The 21,279-nt window shown below is 46.4% G+C and overlaps 1 protein-coding gene across 1 annotated transcript; it reads right to left on the bottom strand.

Annotated features, from left to right (window-relative positions):
* Positions 1-696: 696 nt before the first annotated feature.
* On the bottom strand, positions 697-14,615 carry peli2 (pellino E3 ubiquitin protein ligase family member 2). The gene is made up of 6 exons (XM_080012874.1): positions 14,355-14,615; positions 9,144-9,273; positions 5,349-5,450; positions 4,490-4,687; positions 4,127-4,315; positions 697-3,579 (listed from the first exon to the last, which is right to left on the bottom strand). Exons 1-6 carry the CDS (start codon positions 14,429-14,431, stop codon positions 3,001-3,003), a joined length of 1,275 nt encoding a protein of 424 aa, XP_079869000.1. The 5' UTR covers positions 14,432-14,615; the 3' UTR covers positions 697-3,000.
* Between the last annotated feature and the right edge of the window lie 6,664 nt (positions 14,616-21,279).

The raw sequence follows: 21,279 nt of genomic DNA, 5'->3' as shown, positions 1-21,279 counted from the left end.
ACCATGCATTTATTGTGGGTAATTGTACATAAATAGGGTTAGCTAAATTTGTGGTCAAATCCCGTTTTTAATGTATTTGAAACAAAGCAAACTTAAACTTCCCAAGTCTTTGCTGTTATTGACAGTTGCACATTGTAGACCCAGTACTTCAGTATCTCCATTGTTGAGGAACTAGTGCCCTCCTGTGGCCAGAACATGGAACTACCGCCCTTCGTTTCAGTAAATGTTGCTGATGTAGATTGTGAAATGTGGTTGAGGATGAAAATGAGGGTGATAAGATATAGCATGTAGGCATTAATAAAACAGACTTCAAGTAAAATGGCCCCTTATCTCAAACAAATGCTGTGAATGATAGAGCTATCAATATATTGCTCCAATTTGACTCCCAAGATAGAAGGCGCACGCTTGTATTGAAGAATGATGAAACGAGCGTGCAACGGAGTGATTTATCGTTCCATTATTGTTAAAGTAGGCCTACTCATCTCAGGCCTCAAGTTCAAACTAACTTGCTGAAAAAATAAAAATAAAAAGTTTCCCCATCACATACCACATACATTGTCTTCAAATTACTTTCAGATGTCTCGTTTGGTAGTAGTCATTCTGTAGGGTCTTCGGCAGAGCCGAGGGCAAGAATTCAAGCGACGCACTGCGCTTTGTTTTTCAAAAAAATACTTTATTCTTTGCAAAGTAGGCATTGGGAGCATCAGTGCGTTCTATGACCTGTGTACAGAGTTCCTGTATCTGAGACAAATTCATAGAACAAGCCCTGGGGTGAAGCAAGGGCCCCACCCGTGTTTACCAAGGAGGAATGTTTGCAGCAGCCACTTTGCAGCTGCTGCAGCATTAGGTCAGAAGCAGCGGGCACAGTGTTGTTCAACTCAACGTGTTAGAAGGAATGCTACTGTCGAGCACGGCCAAGTCCTTGACCCTTGCGCGGCAGTTATTTGTCATGAACAAGAAATTAAAACCATTTTTAAGGAACCTCGCAGGGTAACGCTGCCAACGGCTTCATGCTGCAAAGGGACGTTTCTCGTGGGAATAGTCTGGGCAAGAGAACCCTCGCAGTCTGCCATCGATAAGACCGAGTTTTTGGTTTGTTTGGAAGCACTTTACTCAAGAGTAGTGTGTAATTTGCTTCACAGCCGTCACTTGGATAACCCCTCTCTCATCAACTTTAGTAATTGATGGTTTACCTTGGAAGAAAACATATTCCATAGCGCAGTGGCATCTGGGAACGAGCCACTATCACAGAATGCAGATTTTTATTTTCTTTCAACATATTTGCACGTTACAAGTTCAGGCTTTGGCCAACTTGATTTGGATACACATAATTGGATTTCTTTAACAAATTTGGCATTGTTTGTTAATATTGTTTTACTTGCGGCGCTGGTGAGTTCAACCAAACAGCCTCTGCTGTAATCCAGAGTTGTCAACATTCCATAATAGCAGCAGTTTGGTTTGAGGATCGCTTACACCAACACTCTGGATTGTAAGGAGAGGTTGTCACATTTTGCACAAGGAGAAAATACCTCTTAAAAATAATAATAATAATAATATATATATATATATGGTATTATCTATCGACACCTAGAATGTGCCCTTTAAAAATAAAAATTAAATCATTGGATCAGACCCAGCAATGAATAAAGCTAAGAACAGTGCAGATTGAACACAGTACGTGTGTGTGTGGGGCAAACGACCGCTGGCTTGGAGCTGTTGATGGACGCATGTGGGAGTGTATTCCAATGTTGCATTTCATTGCAGACGGAGATTGTCCTTATTCTAAAAGACACCCGATCTTTCTACAGTACATCTAAAAAGGGATTTCATTCACCATTCAAGCAAGAGAACGGCATAATTTAGTGTAAAGCACAAATGGTAAGGAGAGTCAATGTATGTGTGTACATTCATCGTCAAACACTGCAAGGTCGATTATTTTTTTTGATTCTGGTGTCATTGTGTAAGATCATAGAAAAGAAACTTGGGTTTAATGTCACAGGGCAAGTTTAGCAAAGCCAAGTCCAAAGACACCCACAAAATCCAACCCACACAATTATATACACGCAATACTTATACAAGAGAAAAAATATATTAACATTTTCATTACAAAACAGTACAAGGGCCTCAGTGTAGTAAAATATCTCTTCTGACAAAATAAAAATGTAGAGAAGCTACACATGGGTTTACATTTCTTTCTGCTTTCTGTAGTCAAAACTATCTCCCTTTGCCTTCAACAAAATAGCATTTCTAGTAAAAATATTTCCAAAATTTCAATGTTTTGAGGCACTGGAATACATCTCTGTACAAAAAAAAAAAAAAAAAATGGGAAAAAAGAAAAGCAGGCCTCTTTTTTAACCCATCGACCTGTTGACCGAGCGGCTTGGCGGCCTCCCCTCGATAGGCTACATGGTCTGGATGTCGTTAGGAGGAAAAAGGAAGCACCGAACGGCCAGAGGCGTCCACTTCCCAGCCTCTCCTGGCTTTCTTCCCGGCCAGCAGTCCAGCTGTCTGGCTCCGCAACAAAAACACGTCTCGGACCTACCGGGAAGCAGACCGCCACTCGCACTTCTCCTCCACCCCCTGCTACACCTGCTCTCTGTAATCTGCCCCAGACACAAGATTTACGACAAATGGTTAAAAAACAATCCCTCCCTCGAGTGACCCTGATCTCACAGGCCTTTTGACATGAGCAGCTTATACGCCGGGCCTTCGATGAAAGCCGCTGGAAGAATGAGTTTCCTTTCGGAGGAGATGGGCGTCCGTGCTCCAGTGTGCGCAAACATCTGCATTCCACAGTGGCCAACCTACCGGGAACCAGGGCAACGGAGGAAGCTCCACAACGTACGAATGACCTCTAAAGGCTTTTCTTTTTTTAATTCCTTTCCACAGTCCGAGTTAAAAAAAAAAAAAAAAAAAAAAAAAAAAAAACAACAACATAAAAGTAAGCACTAAGTATAATATCTGAACAGGTTCACAGCATCTTGGCATTCCTGCCGTGTCTCAGTCCACAGGGCCCTGGAAGATGAGCTTGGAGCAGCCCTGCGTGAGGCTGAGCTGGGTGGCGCAGAAGGGGCAGGCGGCGTGGAAGGCGTGCGTGCCGTGCGGCAGAGGGATCTCCGACCAGTATTTGGCAGACTTCTCCGAGCAAACGTGTCCGCAGGGTACGAAGGCGTGCGTGGGAGCGCCGGTGTCCACATAGAAGGCAGGTTCGCAGCCCAGCCACAGTGGCACGTAGGGCCCCACGGCCCGGCACATGGGGCACTCCCTCTGGGCGTTGGGCTCCTGCTCCGAGCGATGGCCCCAGTTGTGATAGCCATGCACGTGGCCGCAGGCCAGATAGACCCAGGGCTGCTTGTCCTCCAGAGAAGAGAGTGCGCGGCTGCGCTGCATGCTGGGAAAGGCCAATGTGTTGAGGCCCACAGGACACTGGGGCCGCGCAGCGTTGATCTCCTGCCGCAGAGCCTCCAGGTGTTTCTGGGTGGGCGTGTGGAAGAGGCCGTCGGCGGTGCGCCACAACAGAGTGGCTCCACACAGATCCACCAGGGAGCCGTCCTGCAGAACATTACTCTCATTCTCCACCTGCAGGGGAGGAACACAACACACGCCCTAAGTTTGACTCAGAATCTGGCAACTACATGAATATCAACAGTATCACATGAGAATGGCAGCATCTCTAAGGACTTTCATTTCAGTTTAAAGTCCCCTCGGGTAGGGCAGGCACATTCCAGACAATTTAGTTTACGATTGTCATAGCAATAATTGCAATTTAACAATTTAATTGTATTTTTTTGTTCATTTTCTTCACTATATTAGTGGCATCATGTCTGCCTATTGCAGAAGAGCCATTTATTGGCATTAATGGCAAATACACCCAATTCACATTCTACTTGTTGCAACATTTCTTACATTGGTTCAAAATTTCCCTTAAATTTGGATGGAAATGTGATTGTAACGATTTTCCCAAATGAATGCAATCTGCTCCAAGCAATTGCAATCAGGGGCTTATATACTAATTCTGACCGCTCAATCCTCAATTAAATGCTTTTGTCGGAGCATTTCACAGATAATTCTGTGCACATCCGTGGCCCCTCCATTCTGACCGGATATATCCAACGCTCACACTGACCAGTTTGCCTCGTGTCTGCGCAGAGCGGGTCTCCCGCAGCGTGTACACGTCCCCGCACACGGAGATCTCCCTCCAGATACCAGGCTTGGACTCCTCCGTGAAGCCGCCCCTGGGGTGCATCACCAGCACACCGTTAGTCGTCAAGCCGTCCATGTGACCGTCCAGGTTCTTCCACTTCGCAGCTTTCTCCTGAGGGCGAGACGGGGAGGGGAGACGGTCATGCGAGTCGACTAACTGACTGCTCGCATAACAATTGCCACCGCGATGCACTGTTTGTTCCTTGAGGTTACCTAACCCGAGCTCTACAGCCAAAGTGGTTGTTCCTAGCAGGGTTATGCAACCGATGGGACGACTAGTTCTTACCCCCAGGAAGATGTTTTTGGAGGAGTCAAAGCCAGCAGCATAGATGCGGGCGGTGAAGGGCGGGTTGCGCTCGCAGACAACTCTGCAAGCGAAGCGGGAGATGGTGCTCTGGGTGATGGGGGTGTCCTCTCCCTCCTGGCCCCCCGACACCGTGTCTGTCACCACAAAGTCGATGGGGCTCTCGGTTGAACGGCCGATCTACGAAGCAAGATGGGAATCGCTCTGTTTTTTCGGGGTAACCACTACCCTACATAAGACAATGTTGAAGTGAAATGCGCGTGTGCAACAAGGCTAACAGTCCAGGAATTCCACCGAAAATTTCTCTTTGTTGATCCAGAGAAAAAAATAATAATAATAAAAAAAAAAAAAACATTTTTGCAAAACTAAAAATGTCCATACAGCTTATAAACTGGAGAGACAAGAGGTTTTAGGTTTTACTTCCTCGTTCCGTATGAAGTTAAAAAACGATTTTATTTTATTTTCCTCTCTCTGCTGGTCTGCGTTTCCGTTGGCTTGGTACAGCTCACAGACACATGGAGACAATAAAGGGGGCTCAAAGTGAAGCACGTGTACCAACTTCCCTCTGGTGGGAGAGAGGAGCTGTCTCTCCACCGACATCCAGATTAATGCTGCAGGGTGGAACCGTTTACAGTACACACTGAGCACATGTACGTCTAGGACTTTGAGAAACACGATGTCCATCTATTGAGACTAATTCCTGACATTGCAGAATGATCACACCACACACACAGTTTACCCTCCAACCACACGGGGTGTGTGTGTGTGTGTGTGTGTGTGTGTGTGTGTGTGTGTGTGTGTGTGTGTGTGTGTGTGTGTGTGTGTGTGTGTGTCCTTTAACCTGAAACATGTCTGTGTCTTTGTCATGGCTGTACTCAACCACCACGGTTTGGTTCCTTGACAGCGTGAAGGAGATGCTGTGCTGGCCCTTGCAGTTCACGGCCTGAAAGTTCAGCACACAACAAACGAAACGAGAGGTCAGAAATCATCACAGCTATCTTAGAGGCAGACATTAATTCCTTGTCAGACGATTAGGCCCCAGCATAAGAAAAGTAACAGCAACAATGAACGGTCTGTTCATTGTTGTGTGCGATGGTGAAATCAGGAGGAAACCCTGTGACCGCCGTGTTTGTTCCTTTAATGCTTGATACCAGAGCAACAGGGTTTAAAGGGGTAATAAAAAGGGAACTAGCTGATCCTTTCCACACTCCGTCTATTGAGGCAAAATAAACCAAAACAAAGCGGATGTGTTGTCATGACGGGATGACTTTCAATGCAGCTGTACACAAAGCCTTGACCAGCCTGCAGTCAGTGCAGTCACTTCAAGGATCCACTGCTCAAGACCAATGCTGCCAGGCAGAAGAATAACATTTCTCGCATGCGTACAAGTGTAAATAAACATTTGCCTCGTTGGAATGTTACGACCATAACATAAAAAACAGATAAGCTATTTCGGGCCAAGCACCGCTTCTGCTTAATTACATCCCAGGTTGAAAAACAAAAACACGGAAGCCAGGAATTTCTGGAATTGGGAGGTGAGGAGAGCATTATGTTCCTGTGAAGTAACACTCTTATGACAGTGACCATAAACGGCGATGTGCTCTCGGTCAACACAAGCACGGCTATCAGCCAGACTCCCAAAAGTGCGCGGAGGAGAGGATTGGGTGGGGTGGATCGGAGCCAATCAAGCCAAGCTCCCAACAACTATTTTCCACATGGCACCGCCATCCCACTATAATCTGCGATTTCCATTTTCCAAACATCTCTCGGTCATGTGCACAGGGGAGAACGGGAAAGAGAAAGTGGGTCATCGGCGCTGCCAGTGGAACAGTATGAACATCAGACATACTGGAAGAAAGAAGGGACGCACAGGGAGGCTCTCCCCTCGGTTGGATACCGTACGGAGCCCACCTATAGGACAGGCAGGCGGAGAACATTCACACCCAACATTCGGAGACGGCACTATTGTGAAGCGTGAATATCGTAACACATGAACTGTTACAGCACAACCTTAAAATTAAGATTAGGAAAATATAAATAGATACCAGTGGCCTCCAAGACCTTCTGTTAAGGAACCCCCGAGGCAGAAAGACGCGCACGCACAAACAAATTAGGTCGAGTGGAAAGAAAAATATGATGTAAACGCGGGCAGGTTTTGAAACTCAAGTCTGGCAGCTCCTCGGTATCTGCCATGAGCACCGGAGCGTCCACGACACCTGAGCCTTCCCTCCGCCATCTGCAGTCGCACAGCCTTCTCGCTCCATTTGCATGGGACACCGTGTGAGGGAGCGAGTTTGGGTGGAGCGGGGAGGGGTAGGGTGTGGATGGGGCTGCCATGGGACAAAATTAAAGAGAGGATGTGTAATAAAGTCCTGGCTCGATGCCGACACCTCTGCGCCAAGTATCTGATGCAGTATTTCACTGGAATATATCGAGCAAAATGAGTGATACTGTCTTAAAGTGACTGAACCTCCCTGACCTACAACCACTGAAGTGAGGGCTATTTCTGACCGCCTGTACAGCTGGGCGCAGGAGGTCAGCCAACTGCAGCAACTTCCTCCCCAGTTCACCCCGCTGGTCCAGGGAACTGGTAAAAGAGCGGCGGCAGTCACGGGAAAGTAGGGGTGCAAACCAGCCAGTCTCCGAAAACAGTCAGAGGACGGATTATTCCCCCTGTCACACAACTCACACACTCAGACCGCCGCGGCTCAAACAAGGCGGTGCCTAATCGGCCGTGCAGCCTGGATTTTCTGCTCCGGCCATAAACCGATATTAATTCCCAAGTTTGAGCATGTGAGTGAAACCTGAACTTCGGCGGCCAGGGGACGCGACTCCCCGCAAGTGTGTGAAATATTGGGCCGCCGAGGGGAGCAGAGTGTCTCCAGCCGTCTGTTGTAGTGGCTTCTGCTGTGGAACCGAAGGAAGGAATGCGAGAGGAAAGACGTGACAAACAGGACGGTGTGCTTTCTACAAGGCTCTCAACAGCCCTAACAGGGCCTGACATGCCGAGTGTACATAAGACCAAACATTCACATAAACTAAGGAAAACACCAAACTATCAACTAACTATCTAACTGTGTAACGCTTACCTGATTTATTGTGATAGTTGATTGTGGTCTTTAGGACGGCATTTTGCCCATAAGCATCGTGGAATATGGGGGCGTGAGTACAACCCGAGATTCTCTCCAAATTCTGCCAATTAGTAGTTATCTGCCTATTTGTTTCAAGTCTGTTCACTCAGAAGAGTTTTGCGTACACACCGTACTGCCGACACAAACGTTTGGATCTTGCAAAATTGATAACTTCTTTGGTGATCCCAGGCTCATTCCAGAGATCTCCAAGACACCAGAGGCCACCAACCCGGCTACACCGACCGGAAGTGCTCACGGGCAGAGGAGACTGTAAACAAAGGCGGGAGAAGAGCGGCGGGCTAAGGGCTAGGCTAAAGGTAACTCTTGACCAGGTATTTACCAAGCATTTTCCTCGCCAATGTTCGGTCCATGGTGAACAAAATGGATGAGCTGCTTCTGCAGATCACCACTCACAAAAGGAATATGCACTGCAACATCATGATTTCCACGGAAACATGGTTCAAGGGTGGCGTTACCAATAGCGCCCTCAAGCAAAAGGGTGCTACGCCCAGGCGGATAGAACAGCCGATGATACCGGTAAGATGTGGGGGACTGTGCATTTATGTAAACAAAGCTTGGTGCACAGACACTACTATAATTGAGAGTCACTGCTCTGCTAACCTGGAGTATCTCATGGTTAAGTGTTGCTTAAGCAGGGGGATATAATAACTGTTAACATTAGCTAGCAAGCGCCAGGCTGCTAGCCATTGCGTTCACCAGCTGTTAATAGCCTAACGTTGCACATATACACACACCCATTATTATTGAGGTTCTCTCCTGTTTTGTTTTTTTGTTTGTTTGTTTTTTTCTCAATAAAAGCGAGTTGGCTCCTTTTTTTGTAGGCAACTTCACGTTTTTCTGATTCCGACCACGACTATCAGGGTACGATTATCATGTGATCGGCCCACCCCTAGCTTCATGCATTTTCCATGTATTATAATGTATAATATGATTTAAAGCTTCATCCCATACACTCCTGATCCAGACATTAATTTGAATAACCCATCAACTCGGATATGCTAATAGATAAGTGTGATGATATATACGTACTGTGAATTCCTGAGAAACAGCTCTTTAGTATCTAAGAACACCTGACATGCAGCAGATGGAACACTTATTACCACTATAAGAGACTTGAATATTGACTTGGACTCGTGAGCAAGGACTCAACTTGACTGGGACTTGACCCTCAAGAGGCTTGACTTGGGACGCCGGTTCATTTTGTCATGGCACAGCTCTACCATCGAGCACTGGCGGTAGAACGTCAGCATAGAAACATTTGAGCAACTCGTAACAAGGACAGGCGTCCGCAGAACTTATCCGAACATCATTTTCGACAAACTGCAACACAACTTTCTCATCCACGTCGGGGAGCATTTCGGCTGTTTGCAGGTCGCATAGTGTGAGAGAAATCGTATAAAACAGCAAATTGTTTAAAAAAATAAATAAAATAAAAAGTATATACACAGTCAAAATGAAGAGATGATAAGTTGGCTCCTCTTTACCTTGCTGGCCTGGGGTGTGTTGAGGATGTGCACTGTGCTGGGCTTGACACCGTTGGCTTTGGTCCTCCTGTACAGGGCAAATCTGCTTTTCCTTCTACCCCGATCCCCATTGGGCAGAGAGCCATTGTACCTGTCACACGCAGAAGGGAAGGGGGGGGGGGGGGTACAAGGGCAGGAACATGAGAATCCACACCAATTCATTATTGCGAGAGACTGAGAGCGCAGTTTTTGTATCGAGGTGAAAAAGAGAAAATACTTGTTTTTATGAAATGGGGAATAATGCAGAAAATGACAAAAAAAAAAAAATTAAATAAAAGATTCCCGTGGATTTTGTCCAGGAACTTTGCCACACGTTGCATCACCACAGATTTAACGCCGTCTATTAGCAATCTAAGCGTCACCTTGGATTATGCTTTGGGTTGCATAATGCACTTTGCGACTGGATGTGATCTCAGTAAGCCTTCATAAAACTACAGCTGTCCCTCTGCCCGGCGTTCCAGGGTAAAACGGGTTTTTTTGGAACACACCTCCCGAACGGCAGATTCTTCGGCGCTGCCGTGGCCGGGGCGGAGCGACGGTTGCACTGTACGGAGAATGCAAATGACTCATTCAAAATAAACCTGGACCAACCCGGGGGGGGGGAAGAGCGCCTCAATGAGACGCATTCTCCCGTTTGACTCCCGTGCCAACCCCCCTTCGGCTCTCCCTCCGAGGCTGCCATGAGGCGGGTTGCCTAGTAGGCCGCTTCTGCTGAATGGGGAAGGACCTTCCGGCAGGACCGCTCTCCTCCCCACCCGCCAGCTGGCTCCTACAGCTGGGACGCCCCATGCTCTGCTCCCGTCCAACACATAGGCCGTCTGTCGCGCACATGACCGCGACAGCCGTGAACCACCGCCTCACATTAAAGCCCATCTATATCAAAGCAGACTATCTCGTACGGCAATCACACCTCGTCTGGCGAGACCGTAAACTTCGGTAGACGTTGTTTGAAATTGTCAGTTTGACAACCCCCCCCCCGGTCCTTCCTACCTCCCTCCTGGGCATGGCCACCTGTCCCCTGTCTCCACACGCCTGGGCAGGCAGGCAAACACATGGTTCCAGTCAACACAGAGCACAGAGCTGGCCTGTAGGACAAGCCACCCACCGAGGGCCCGGGTGATCGAGACAAAACTAAAACAATACAGATGGGAACAGCGTAATTGTCGCTGTGGCGACGAGTCATTTGTGGCGAAAATATCTATTGTTTCAGAAACGTCCCCCCCCCCCAAACACTACTTTGTGGCTCCCCGGCATGGTGGATAACAGTTGCAACAAGCGTTTCCGTTATCCGGCAATTAACGTTTTTTTGGCCATGAAAATCCGTTGAAGTCTGACATATGTCCGGTGCACAATTTGGCTCCTGATAAAATAGACCATAATTTAGATTGGAAAAACAAAAAAAAATCCACAGATCTGCTCATTTCTGTGCTCAGCAAGTTGCAACCGTAAGCCAATCAGTTTGGACCATCTCAAGCTGACCTTTCCCTTCTGACCGATCACGTTTGTCGATATAGAAATAAGCCCCGCCCACTCCCCCGTGGACAGGTTGCGCTTGTAAACACAGTTAACGCTGAGCCAGCGTCCAGAACTCTTAGGAGAAGCAGAAAGATGATGATGTACCGTTGGGACACATACATCCATAGTTCGTTTGATATTTAAGTTCCGACCCAAAGCAGACGGTAAATATTCTTTGTGTAAAATACGTTGACGGGACGTGCCGACGAAGACTGACAACGCCACAAACTTTATTATTTATGTAGAACTACTTTGCCATATTTATTTTGTTTTTGATTTGATCAAAAATTGTATTTTAGTGGGCCATTAATTAAAGCGGCTGCACTTGTTACTTATCGTTCAAACAAAAAAAACATTTGATTTCAAGTAGTAATATTTATTTTATTTTTTTTAAACTGTGTTTACTGACGTGACCTATTTAATTTTGAATATTCAATGAAAAAATATTGTGAATCTACACGTCTTCATAATTTCATTCTTTATATAGCCTGTCCAGCAGTTGTTTTTGAGCTGTATAAACCCAGATAATATTTGACCGAACCTCTCATTTGTCTGGGACATTGAAATCTCCCAGGAAACGCTGACCGGCACCAATTATTTCTAATGGAGACTCCAGCTGCAACACACACTCTGTGGCCACGCGCTCGAGTCAGGGCAAGGTTTCGGAGCAAGAATGAAGCCTGGGTCTCCAGACACAACATAAATGACTTTTGTTATTCATGATTACAGATAGTAAGCATGTCCTGGCACCTAAATCCTCCTGCCACAACACTAGCTGGGATGGACCGCTTAAAGCTGCGCTCCGACTAATTGCGATGCATTTCCCTTTTGACCTGTACCAGACAAACTGCGGATTTACCTTCCAATACTTAGTGGCAGGGATTAGCCGCTGGGGAGTAGCACCTGCCCTCGGTATACAGCCAAAAACACCTCCCATCGCGGATGTGGACTTTAACTTGTGGTGTTTGAAGAGTGCAAAGGAGTGTTGTGAGAGGTCTGAAGAAACAGACTGGTGTACAAACACAGTATTTGGGGGAGCGGGTTTTGGCAAGCATCTTTAAGGGTAGGCACCCACAGAGCTTGGACACCAACTCCCCCGTACCCCAAGGGTCATTCGTAGCTGACCCTTTGCTCTGACCTGTCAGTACAGAGGCCAGCATCAAGAATAACATCTCCTTAAATGGCCATCACAGTACATAAGAAATGTATGATCACATGCCAACAGTCTGGGACAGTTTGCACTAGAGATGTCCCCTACTTGGTCTTACACTTCCCCTACCAAGTGGTCCCGAAAGGAGGGGCGCAGTAGTTAAATCAATAGGATCAGTCTCTGAGGTACAATGGACAGAGGGAGCTAAGAAGAGGCAGAGGCCGGGTGGTGGATCAATCCATCCTTTCATTCCCGGCGTACCCACGCACCCGGCCCGCTCACTGCCCCAATGCCAGAGCCAAGGCTGTCAGGCAGAGCCAGCGAGTTAGGCGTGCAAATACAAAAGCCACCTTCAGTCATGGAAACAAACTGCAGGGAGAATGGCTACTCAAACAGGCTTTGTTCCATGACGCTGTTGTCTATCTTGTCTACCATCAGTTATCCAGAGGATGTGATTTTATACCCGCCACTTTGGATTAAAAACACTCTCTGCCTTGTGTCGGGGACAAAGAAGGGCAGACGTTTCAGCTTCCAGCCTGCCACATATTCAGTCTCTGGTAATAAGCACTCAGCACATTTGGGTCCCTTGTAGTAAGCACTGAGTGTGACTGTGACAGTTTCTGTGTGCGCGTCGGTGGGACTGGGCGGATGACATGGGTACAACCGCATTCTTTGATGACTCGCAATCAAGTGAGCACATCGTTTACAGATTTTATTTTTTTTTTTAAAGATACTCCATACATGAAATTAAATCACACCTGAGAGAATTTAGCAAACAGCGATATTCTGCAAAACATTTGAGAAGTAAAAGAAAGTATCTGTTTACTCAGTGATATACTCATTGTGGATGATGATTATGTATATTTTGACATTTGGCTATATGAATAGATAGGAATAACAACGCATTTAGGAGGTTGTGGTAATCCAGAAGATTGTCTGTGTTTGGATTACACTACAAGTACTAGAATTCCCTTTGAAATTGCAACATTTTCCACAAAATCCAGGTTCACCCGCATCTTCACTCTGATCACTCCATTTTCTCAACTACTTCTTCTGATCGATTGATTTGTTGTTGTTGTTTCTCCTCGGGTCACTTGAGGAGGTGGGTCGATTTTTCATCCAGGGGTGCTCCACTTTTTTTGTGTGAATGTTGGTCCATATTGACAGTTTACTGACCTCAACCAGCCACGCTGGTTGATCAAATTGACCTTTGTGCATGCGGACTCCACCCCGCCGCCAACAATGGAAACCGCATAATACAGGAGAGGCCCAAGTACAGTTTAACGCAAATACAGTGAACGGCCGTTAAAGCGCCGTATGAGGCCGATTTAAGTGATCTTAAAGATGGCCACTTGGAATCTAAATGCAGGCTTTTGATGCTAAGTTTGGAGAATCAAAGACACGGTGGGGGGGCCTCCACGGGCCAGCTTGTGTGCGATCCCTCAGCCTCGGGACAATAAAAGAGGACATTTCAAACATTTTATTATGTGTTTACACGTCTCCACAGAAGCCATGAAAGGAAGGTGGCGGCAGGATGCAGATTGGTGGGGCCGAGGATCCCACCGAGGAGACTGGGGGGGGGGGGGGGGGGGGGGGGGGGGGGGTTGGGGGAGGGGGACCACCACCACCACCACTTCCGAATTCCTAAAACTCCATGTACACAGTTTAGACGGAGGAAAGTACGCAGCGGTCTGGGTCGCCGACTACGAGTTCTCACATTAAAAAGCCGTGGAGGTGGTTACGTCGGTTGCCTTTTTTAAAAACACCTCGTTCCCGGATACGAAGAGCAAACAAAATCCCACTGTTTCCTAATGTGGGAATGGAAACACACACGTGTCTGATTTGTTGAGTAACGTGAGCACATGGATTTCAGGAGGAAGTCCACAGCGCGTGTTTTTGTACTACGGATCCTTTTGGGGCAAAAATCATACTTTTTTCCCCCCCTTATTGAGAAATAGAATGATTTATTCACATGTACTCTCGTGGATTTTAGAGTTTATTGTATATTGCCATTTTTTTCTACTTATATGTACAATTTGAGATTTTATTTATTGGAATGTTTTATTAATTCATATTTATTATTATAATACGAATTAATTTGTTTATTTAATATGGCCATTTGCTCTATTTTTTTTAGTTCGTTTTCAGGTTCGTTGTTTTGCCAATCGTTTATATTTCTAGTTATTTTTAGGTTTATTGTATATTGCCAATGTTTCTTTTTTTTTTTTAATGGATGAGTTTATTTTATATTGTCACTTTTCTATCTTTTAAATCATTTTAGTGTCGTTTCATATTCAGTCATTTTCGTTTCCATGTTTTCACTTTCTTTATTATCGCCTTATTGTTGTGGTGCGAGCCGCTGTAAACACCGCAACTTCCCTTCGGCGACAAACAAAAAGTCTGTTCCCCTATTCTGAAAAAAATAAATCCACAAAACAAGACAAAAGTGCGATACCCACCGCAGAGTGTTTAAAAAACAAAAACAAAACAAAACAAAGTGCACTCACCCCAGCACCACCAGCTCCCCGTACTTCACCGGGTCTTTGGACGGGGCGCAGTGCTCTTCTTGGCCCGGCGAGAACATGAGGCTCCTGGGTTCCACCGCACGGCTCACCCGCTGCTTTGTGCTCGCTGGCGGAAAACAGAACGCAGGCAACCCCCTTCAGCAACGCGGCCGGCGCTCATCCCAGTCCGTACACCCAGCAGCCCCCCCCCCCGGGGCTCGTTCCCGTTTTCCGCTTCACTTCGACGCGGCCCGCGAACTTCCCCTCCCCGCGACACGGCAGCCGACCGAAGGCTCAGCTCGGCGGTTTGAATCCGCTCCGGAGCGGAACTGCGATGCGCGGCTCGCCAACGACGCGTCCGGTCGCGAGTCGCTCACGGCGAAAGGAGTGGGCGGGCCCGGCTCTCCCAACCCGCAAGCTGAAAATAATCACGGGGGGGACGGACTAAATGAAAGACCCGGGCAACAGATTCTGCGGCACGTTGGCGAAGCTCTCGTTGAACGCGCACACTTTAGAAACGCCCCTGCCAGAACGCACGCCCGTGAGGGGATAAAAAGGCGTCTGCTAAATGAAATGTAATGTAATGTAATGTGAGTGAGTTTGGGAGCGGGGTTTAAAGGCTCTTATCTTCGAGGACTCCCGAGTCCAACGGAGACCAACCGACCCCGGCGACCGACCCCCTCCCCGGTCACCGTCCGCCGCGAACCCCCCCCCCTCCTCTCCCCGTCCGCCCATGACGTCAAATCCGTCGAACGGACGAAACGTCGGAAAAGCCGGAACGACTCCTTTCCGCCGAGTGACTCGTCGGGAACCGAATCCCAAAGGGAGAGGCGAACCTTTCGTCGCTATTCCGAAGCAGATACCAAAACGGCCAAGAGCAGGGGGTGGGAGGTACCATTCCCGCGTTCTTCACTTTGTATAGGGGAGGGGGGGGGGGTATAGCCAATTCCGTCTCAAACCGACCTTTCTGTCCAAAACACGTTTGAAAGGATTATACGTGTATCATCATCTCATTTCTCGCGCGCCGCTTCATGTTATCGCTTAATGTGAGACAAACAAAAACAAAAACAAAAAACTGTTTTTTTTTCGAGGTGGAGCGTCCTTCCCGTGCTACCTCACGTGGTTCGCGGACGTCGCCTGGTGTTATGTAAACAAAGAGTAGGATCCGTGAGTTGTTAAAGCGGGCTCGGCTTTCAGCGCCTTCGGCTCCCACATTGTAGGCAGAGGCCACCGAAAAATGAATGACCCGTCAATTTCTTACGCCTAAGTGTTATCACAATAATAAGAATAATAATAATAATAATAACATAGCCACAGGTGGGACATTAGCGGGATGCAAGCCCATGAAGGCCATTTAGATGAGAAGGACATTGTCACGGTGCAAGCTATACAGGGACATTCTTTTTCTAGTTGTCGAAACTAAGTCGCCTTTAACGTAGCCCTTGAGTGTGCAAAGATATGAGGTGACTGGATCGGACCGATCAGAGTCTCGGCGCCTCTTGGCTTTTCGGTTTTCGGAACTTTCGAAGAATCAAACATTTTCACGGTTTGTTCGTTTGGTGTGGATCCATGCTAAAGCCCCTTAGAAAACAGATTTTCTCACCTCGGGCACAAAAGCCTTTTTTTGCAGCGTCTGTTACCCGTGAATTGCTTGTGACAGGGTGGGACAGGTCATCCTGAAATGGCCGCCACACCAAAAAATATACTCAGGTGTAAATTCATGAGATAACAATGTTGGATATTGTACATTTTTCGCAAATGTCACAAAGAATTTATTAAAAAAAAATGTTTTCTCTATTATCAGTGAGGGGGTGCATAGGTTATGCTTGACAGACTTGTGTAGCTCCCGCCCTATTGTTATTTTTTTTTACATACTATGGCATATACCGTAGGTTCTCGTACCTGTACCTATACAGTATATCCCATTCGGATTTGTGAGGATTGGACCAATGATCAATGAATCATGTCAGCTTCTGTGTTAGACCACACCCATTGTCAAGTTTAATGGTTAATAGCGGCCATATTGCTTATCTGATCATAAATATTTGATGACACTTTTTCAAAACTAGGTACTGTACTAAGTTTGGGGTCCATCGGTCAAATCTGTTTTTCAAAAATCAAAAATCTAGTTTACGGTGTAGGAGTTATGGCCATTTCGAATGTTAAAATTGTGACTTTATTGTAGCGCTACGTGGCCAACCTGGATCATTTTTGTTTGTGAACCATTTGCAAGAGAACATCTATGCATACGCCAAATTTCATGTGACTATCATTTACCATCTCATGGACGGTTTAGGCTTTAATCCTTAATAATGATAATGATATTGATAATAATAATAATAATAATAATAATAATAATAATAATAATAATAATAACAACAAAACTAGACAACTTGAGATTAAATTGTAAATGTGAGTGTAATAATAATAGATTTCATTTATATTGCAATTTATCTAGATACCCAAAGCACCTCAACCAGCGTTGTATAGCACCCACCTGGGTGATGCACAGCAGCTATTTTGCACCAGAATGCTCACCACACAACTTGACACACACACACACACACACACACACACACACACACACACACACACACACACACACACACACACACACACACACACACACACACACACACACACACACACACACACACACACACACACACACGAGTGCGCTGCATGTTTTTGGTTGTTTTTTATATCAGAGGACACCCATGTGAGCACAGGGAGAACACGCAAACTCCACACAGAAAGGCCCCTGATTGGGAAATAGCCCAGCAGAGCGCGGTGCCAACAGCGCCCCGGGCGGGGATCAAACCCAGGCCTGCGCCACCCTTTGTACCTACTTAGGAGCCGTATGACCGTCCTCTTTGGCTGCTTGCGCTTCAACGGCGGAGGGCGGCGGTCCATTTTTATAGGGGGAGAGTTGTGATGTCACAATGTCAAAAAAATCAGGAAGCGTCATATTGTGGGGAATTCCCCTTATATGGGTACGTGTGTTCCAATTATAACTGGAATTCTTTGCGATGTTCCATTTTGCGATAGAAAACCTCTTGGAGGGGGTGGAATATTTCTTAAACCGTGGGCCGAAACCTTCCTTGAAGTATTAGCTCACACATCAGGATAGAGACGGTCGATATACGTTGTGTGTATGTGGTTCAAAAACGGTGGGAAGAGTAGCTTGGCGAAATATAAATAAATATAATAATAATAAGATGTGGAATAATACTAAGTGTGCGGCCACACTTACTATAATAATAATAATAATAATAATAATAATAATAATAAAAATAATAATAATAAGTAGTGAACGTCAGGCTGTCAAGAACCTCTTCACCTCGACAAGCCCCTGATGTCATTCCTTTCCCTTATATCACATGTCCAGTTGTTCTCACACCTTTCCGATGAATGTGCCACTTCTACACTTTTTGTCTGGCACCCTCAGCAGCCCTCTGCTGTCTTGTTTTCACAAGAATCTGCATGGAAGCGCCCCCGCGCCTTCTCCGGCTCCCTCCTACCGCCTTCTGTTTGAACCGGTGTCGAGTTTCAAAGTGCAATAACACTTGACACAAAACAAAAGGTAGCGAGGAGCCGCCGGGTCCCACGGGAATACTCTCCTCATCCTCTTACGCCTTCGTTATAAAAGCGATAGCTCCGGCTCTAGTTGACTATAAAATGGTCTCTGCTATTGTGTTCTACGGATGCAATCCCCAAAGCACAGCAGCGAACAGATCTCTTTTTGCGATTTCTTTTTTTCGTTCTTTGCATCTCAGTAATATAACTGGGATGCATCAGTGGCATTCGTCGGTTCTGTTCATAGCTCCACGTGCTGGTCCATTAATAGTGCAGAGGGGTGAACTTCAGCTTCTTCAGCACTTGTGCGCCAGGGATCAGACTACATCGCACCTTTTTTACCAAGAGGCCGTCGGCTCGCCTCGCCGCCCGGCTCATCATGAGTATTTACTGCTCCCTTGTGTCACCGTCCCCTTTTTTGCCGGCTTTTATCCACCGTTCATTGTCAGTGTAAAAGAGCACTACAACCCTTTCTCCCCCCTTTTCCGACTCACCCACTTGCACGCAGCGCACACACACACACACACACACACACACACACACACACACACAAGCCGCGGCGTTTCGGGGGATCAAAGGCTCTCACACACATACCACACTGATGGAGAGCAGATGCAGGGAGTGGGCCGCTTCGCCGAGGTTGGCGTCGCGGCGTTTTTGCATGTGCGAGCGCCTTGGTGCGTACGCGCATGCAAATCTAAATGTAGGAGTCCAATGTAATTTAGGCGAGAGCCGGGCGGCACAGAGGTTCGCTTTAAAGAAGCCGGGTTGCACAATAGCGGCGAAAAGGCAGAGACGGCCGCGATGACAAAATAGACAAAGCTCACATGAACCTCCCCCCCACTCCCTCACCCCTTTCTCTGAGACGGGACTCTGCAAACGTTTTGCACAATGTTCTGTTGAAGTCATGAAAGGGAGTCATTGGCGACTGAGAAAGTGCATTGTACGTAACGAATGTGGAAGGGTTTTATGAGGTACTGAGTCAAGGCCCCACAATGAGACTCATTGCTCGGGAAACTTTGGTAATAGGTCATTACTCGTACTCCTAGAAGTATAATTACCATAACAACACAGTACTCCTAACTCAAGTCCTCCGCTTAAAATTGCACTCCAAAGTACTTTACCCTGTACTGCATGAATTATGACAAATGCATGGGAAAATATTTCCTTTTTTTTTTCTCGGATGGGGACTTGGTTAATCGTTGCCAAATGGCAACAATGCACAATGATGGAAAATCCCATGAAAACTAGTTTTACTGAGGAATTTACGATTTCTAACAACATGAAACTCTAATTGTTTAGCTTTTTGGTGTAACTCATGACATTTACAAGCAAAATGTATTATCCTTTCATACATTCATATCAAATGATTCACATTATAATGACATCAAAACACTGCTTGGAAAGACTCAGAGACATTTATTTTATTTATCGTAAAGAAACAAAAAAAAAATACCAACATCGAAAAAAATATATATTTCAAAGTTTTCTCATCTTTCAAAACATATCTTCACTTGAATCCTTGTGAAAGTGCACGAAGCCGTGTCTCCTCGCTGCGGGTCAGAGTGAAAGCAGCGCATTTTGAGATCTCGGTGCTGGCCATCCACCCGCCCCTGGTGTGCTGCACAGGGGAACTCTTTGTGGTTTGGCCAAAACGAGAGCCTGTGACGGGCCTGTCCACTCTGGAGGTCTTTGGGGAAAACCTAGTCCTGCAATTTGGGACTCCGCTGGGATCCCCAGAGCAGAGAGGGCAGAGAGGCCTTCCACCCTCCCCCCACCACGGTTAGAACCACCCCATGGAAGACGATGCCACGGCACCACGTCTTGGAATCGCACCCTAAGTGCGATGGAGGGCAACGGCTGAGTTCACTCCTTTCATGCCCTTGTGGTACATGGATATGATGCCGAGGCCATGGGATCTTGTTGTTTTTTTGTCCAATCTCTGTATTTGTGTGGTTGTGTGAAATGAGCTGCATTTCTTCACTTTTGGTTCCTCAGTCTGAAAGTCAATGGGTTTTTTGAATGGGTTTTTGGGTTTGATGCCTGAAATCAGCTGTGGTTAACACAAGCTCACGTTTTGTTCTACGACATAGAAACACGTCAGTAAATACCACACCTGTGAATTTTGAAACTTTTACGTGTGTTAAAAAAAGGCGGTTTCTAACAAGTGGCGACGATGAGGCGACGGAGGTTGTCGGGGAAATGAAACGTCATCACGGCGAACATGGAAGTCCGGTCACTAGTTCGCCTTCCCAGCCTGTAGTCATTTATACTTGCGCTCTCGCAAAATATTCTAACTCAAACTTTCCGGGCTTTGGTAGAAGACGTAAGCGCGCCAAATCAAAATACAAGTTGGAAGCTTAGCGGTGGTAACGCTGAAGTCACGCTACCGTGGTGTAGTTCCTTTATAGCCTAATGTGTGCTTTTTTTTTTACTTCTGGCGGTTGCATTTACGCTTCAAAAAAACATAAAAGTGGTGTTCACTGGTGAAGATTATCTTCCCGAACAAAACACGTAAGTATCATAAACTTGTGTTTGCCACAAGCGATTTCTGCTATAATCCAAAAAGCCAACGGTAAAATCCCATTGGCTTTTTGTGGAGGGAACCAGGGCGGTGATAGCTTCCGGGTTGGCTGCAAAAATACCTCATCCCTGCAGCACCTCCATTGGCTGCGCTAAAAGTGTCGACGGTCCAGTTTTAGCAGCCCTGGCTGCCGCTTATCAGCAGGAACAAACAAAAGTTAACCCTCTGCTGGTACGGAAAACAAAAAAAACATTTCATAAAAAAAACGCTGCAAAATAGGTTTTTCATAAGGTGTTGCGTAACAATATATTGTAATTAAAAAAAAAAAAAGAAATATAGCAGAATACAAAGTAAGAAGGTGCCTCAAATGGAATTACATAAGTAGAAATATCTCAGAGTCATACTGGAGTCCTGTACCGGAGTAGGTACAGTGCTCCGACTTTTGATTATATCTATTAATGTGTGCGTTGTTCTGGAAACACATTTCAAAGAGCAGGTCGGCGTTGACTTTAATAGCAGGGGTCTGTACCCATGACTTGTTGGGCAACAAGTACTGCAGCGGTGGCCGCACTGTTATGTAGTAAATACAGTGTTGTAAATACAGTGACGCCTGTTTCAGTCGAGAGGTTTCCATGATGGCTGGGGCCAGGTCGCCAATCAGCTGACTGCAGCATGACAGTGTGAGAGAATGTCAGGAATGTGCTGATCCCATGCAGCTTTCGCCCCTGGTCTGACCCCCCACCCCCCACCGTCGGTGGGCACAAAAGTAGTGTTGTTGCTGAGTAGGCCCGAGTGTGCAGAGCAACTGTTTGCTAAAAGGTGACAGAG

Source organism: Zeus faber, assembly GCF_960531495.2.
Source record: "Zeus faber genome assembly, chromosome: 13".
Taxonomy (NCBI): domain Eukaryota; kingdom Metazoa; phylum Chordata; class Actinopteri; order Zeiformes; family Zeidae; genus Zeus; species Zeus faber.
This window is presented reverse-complemented; position numbering and strand designations above follow the sequence as displayed.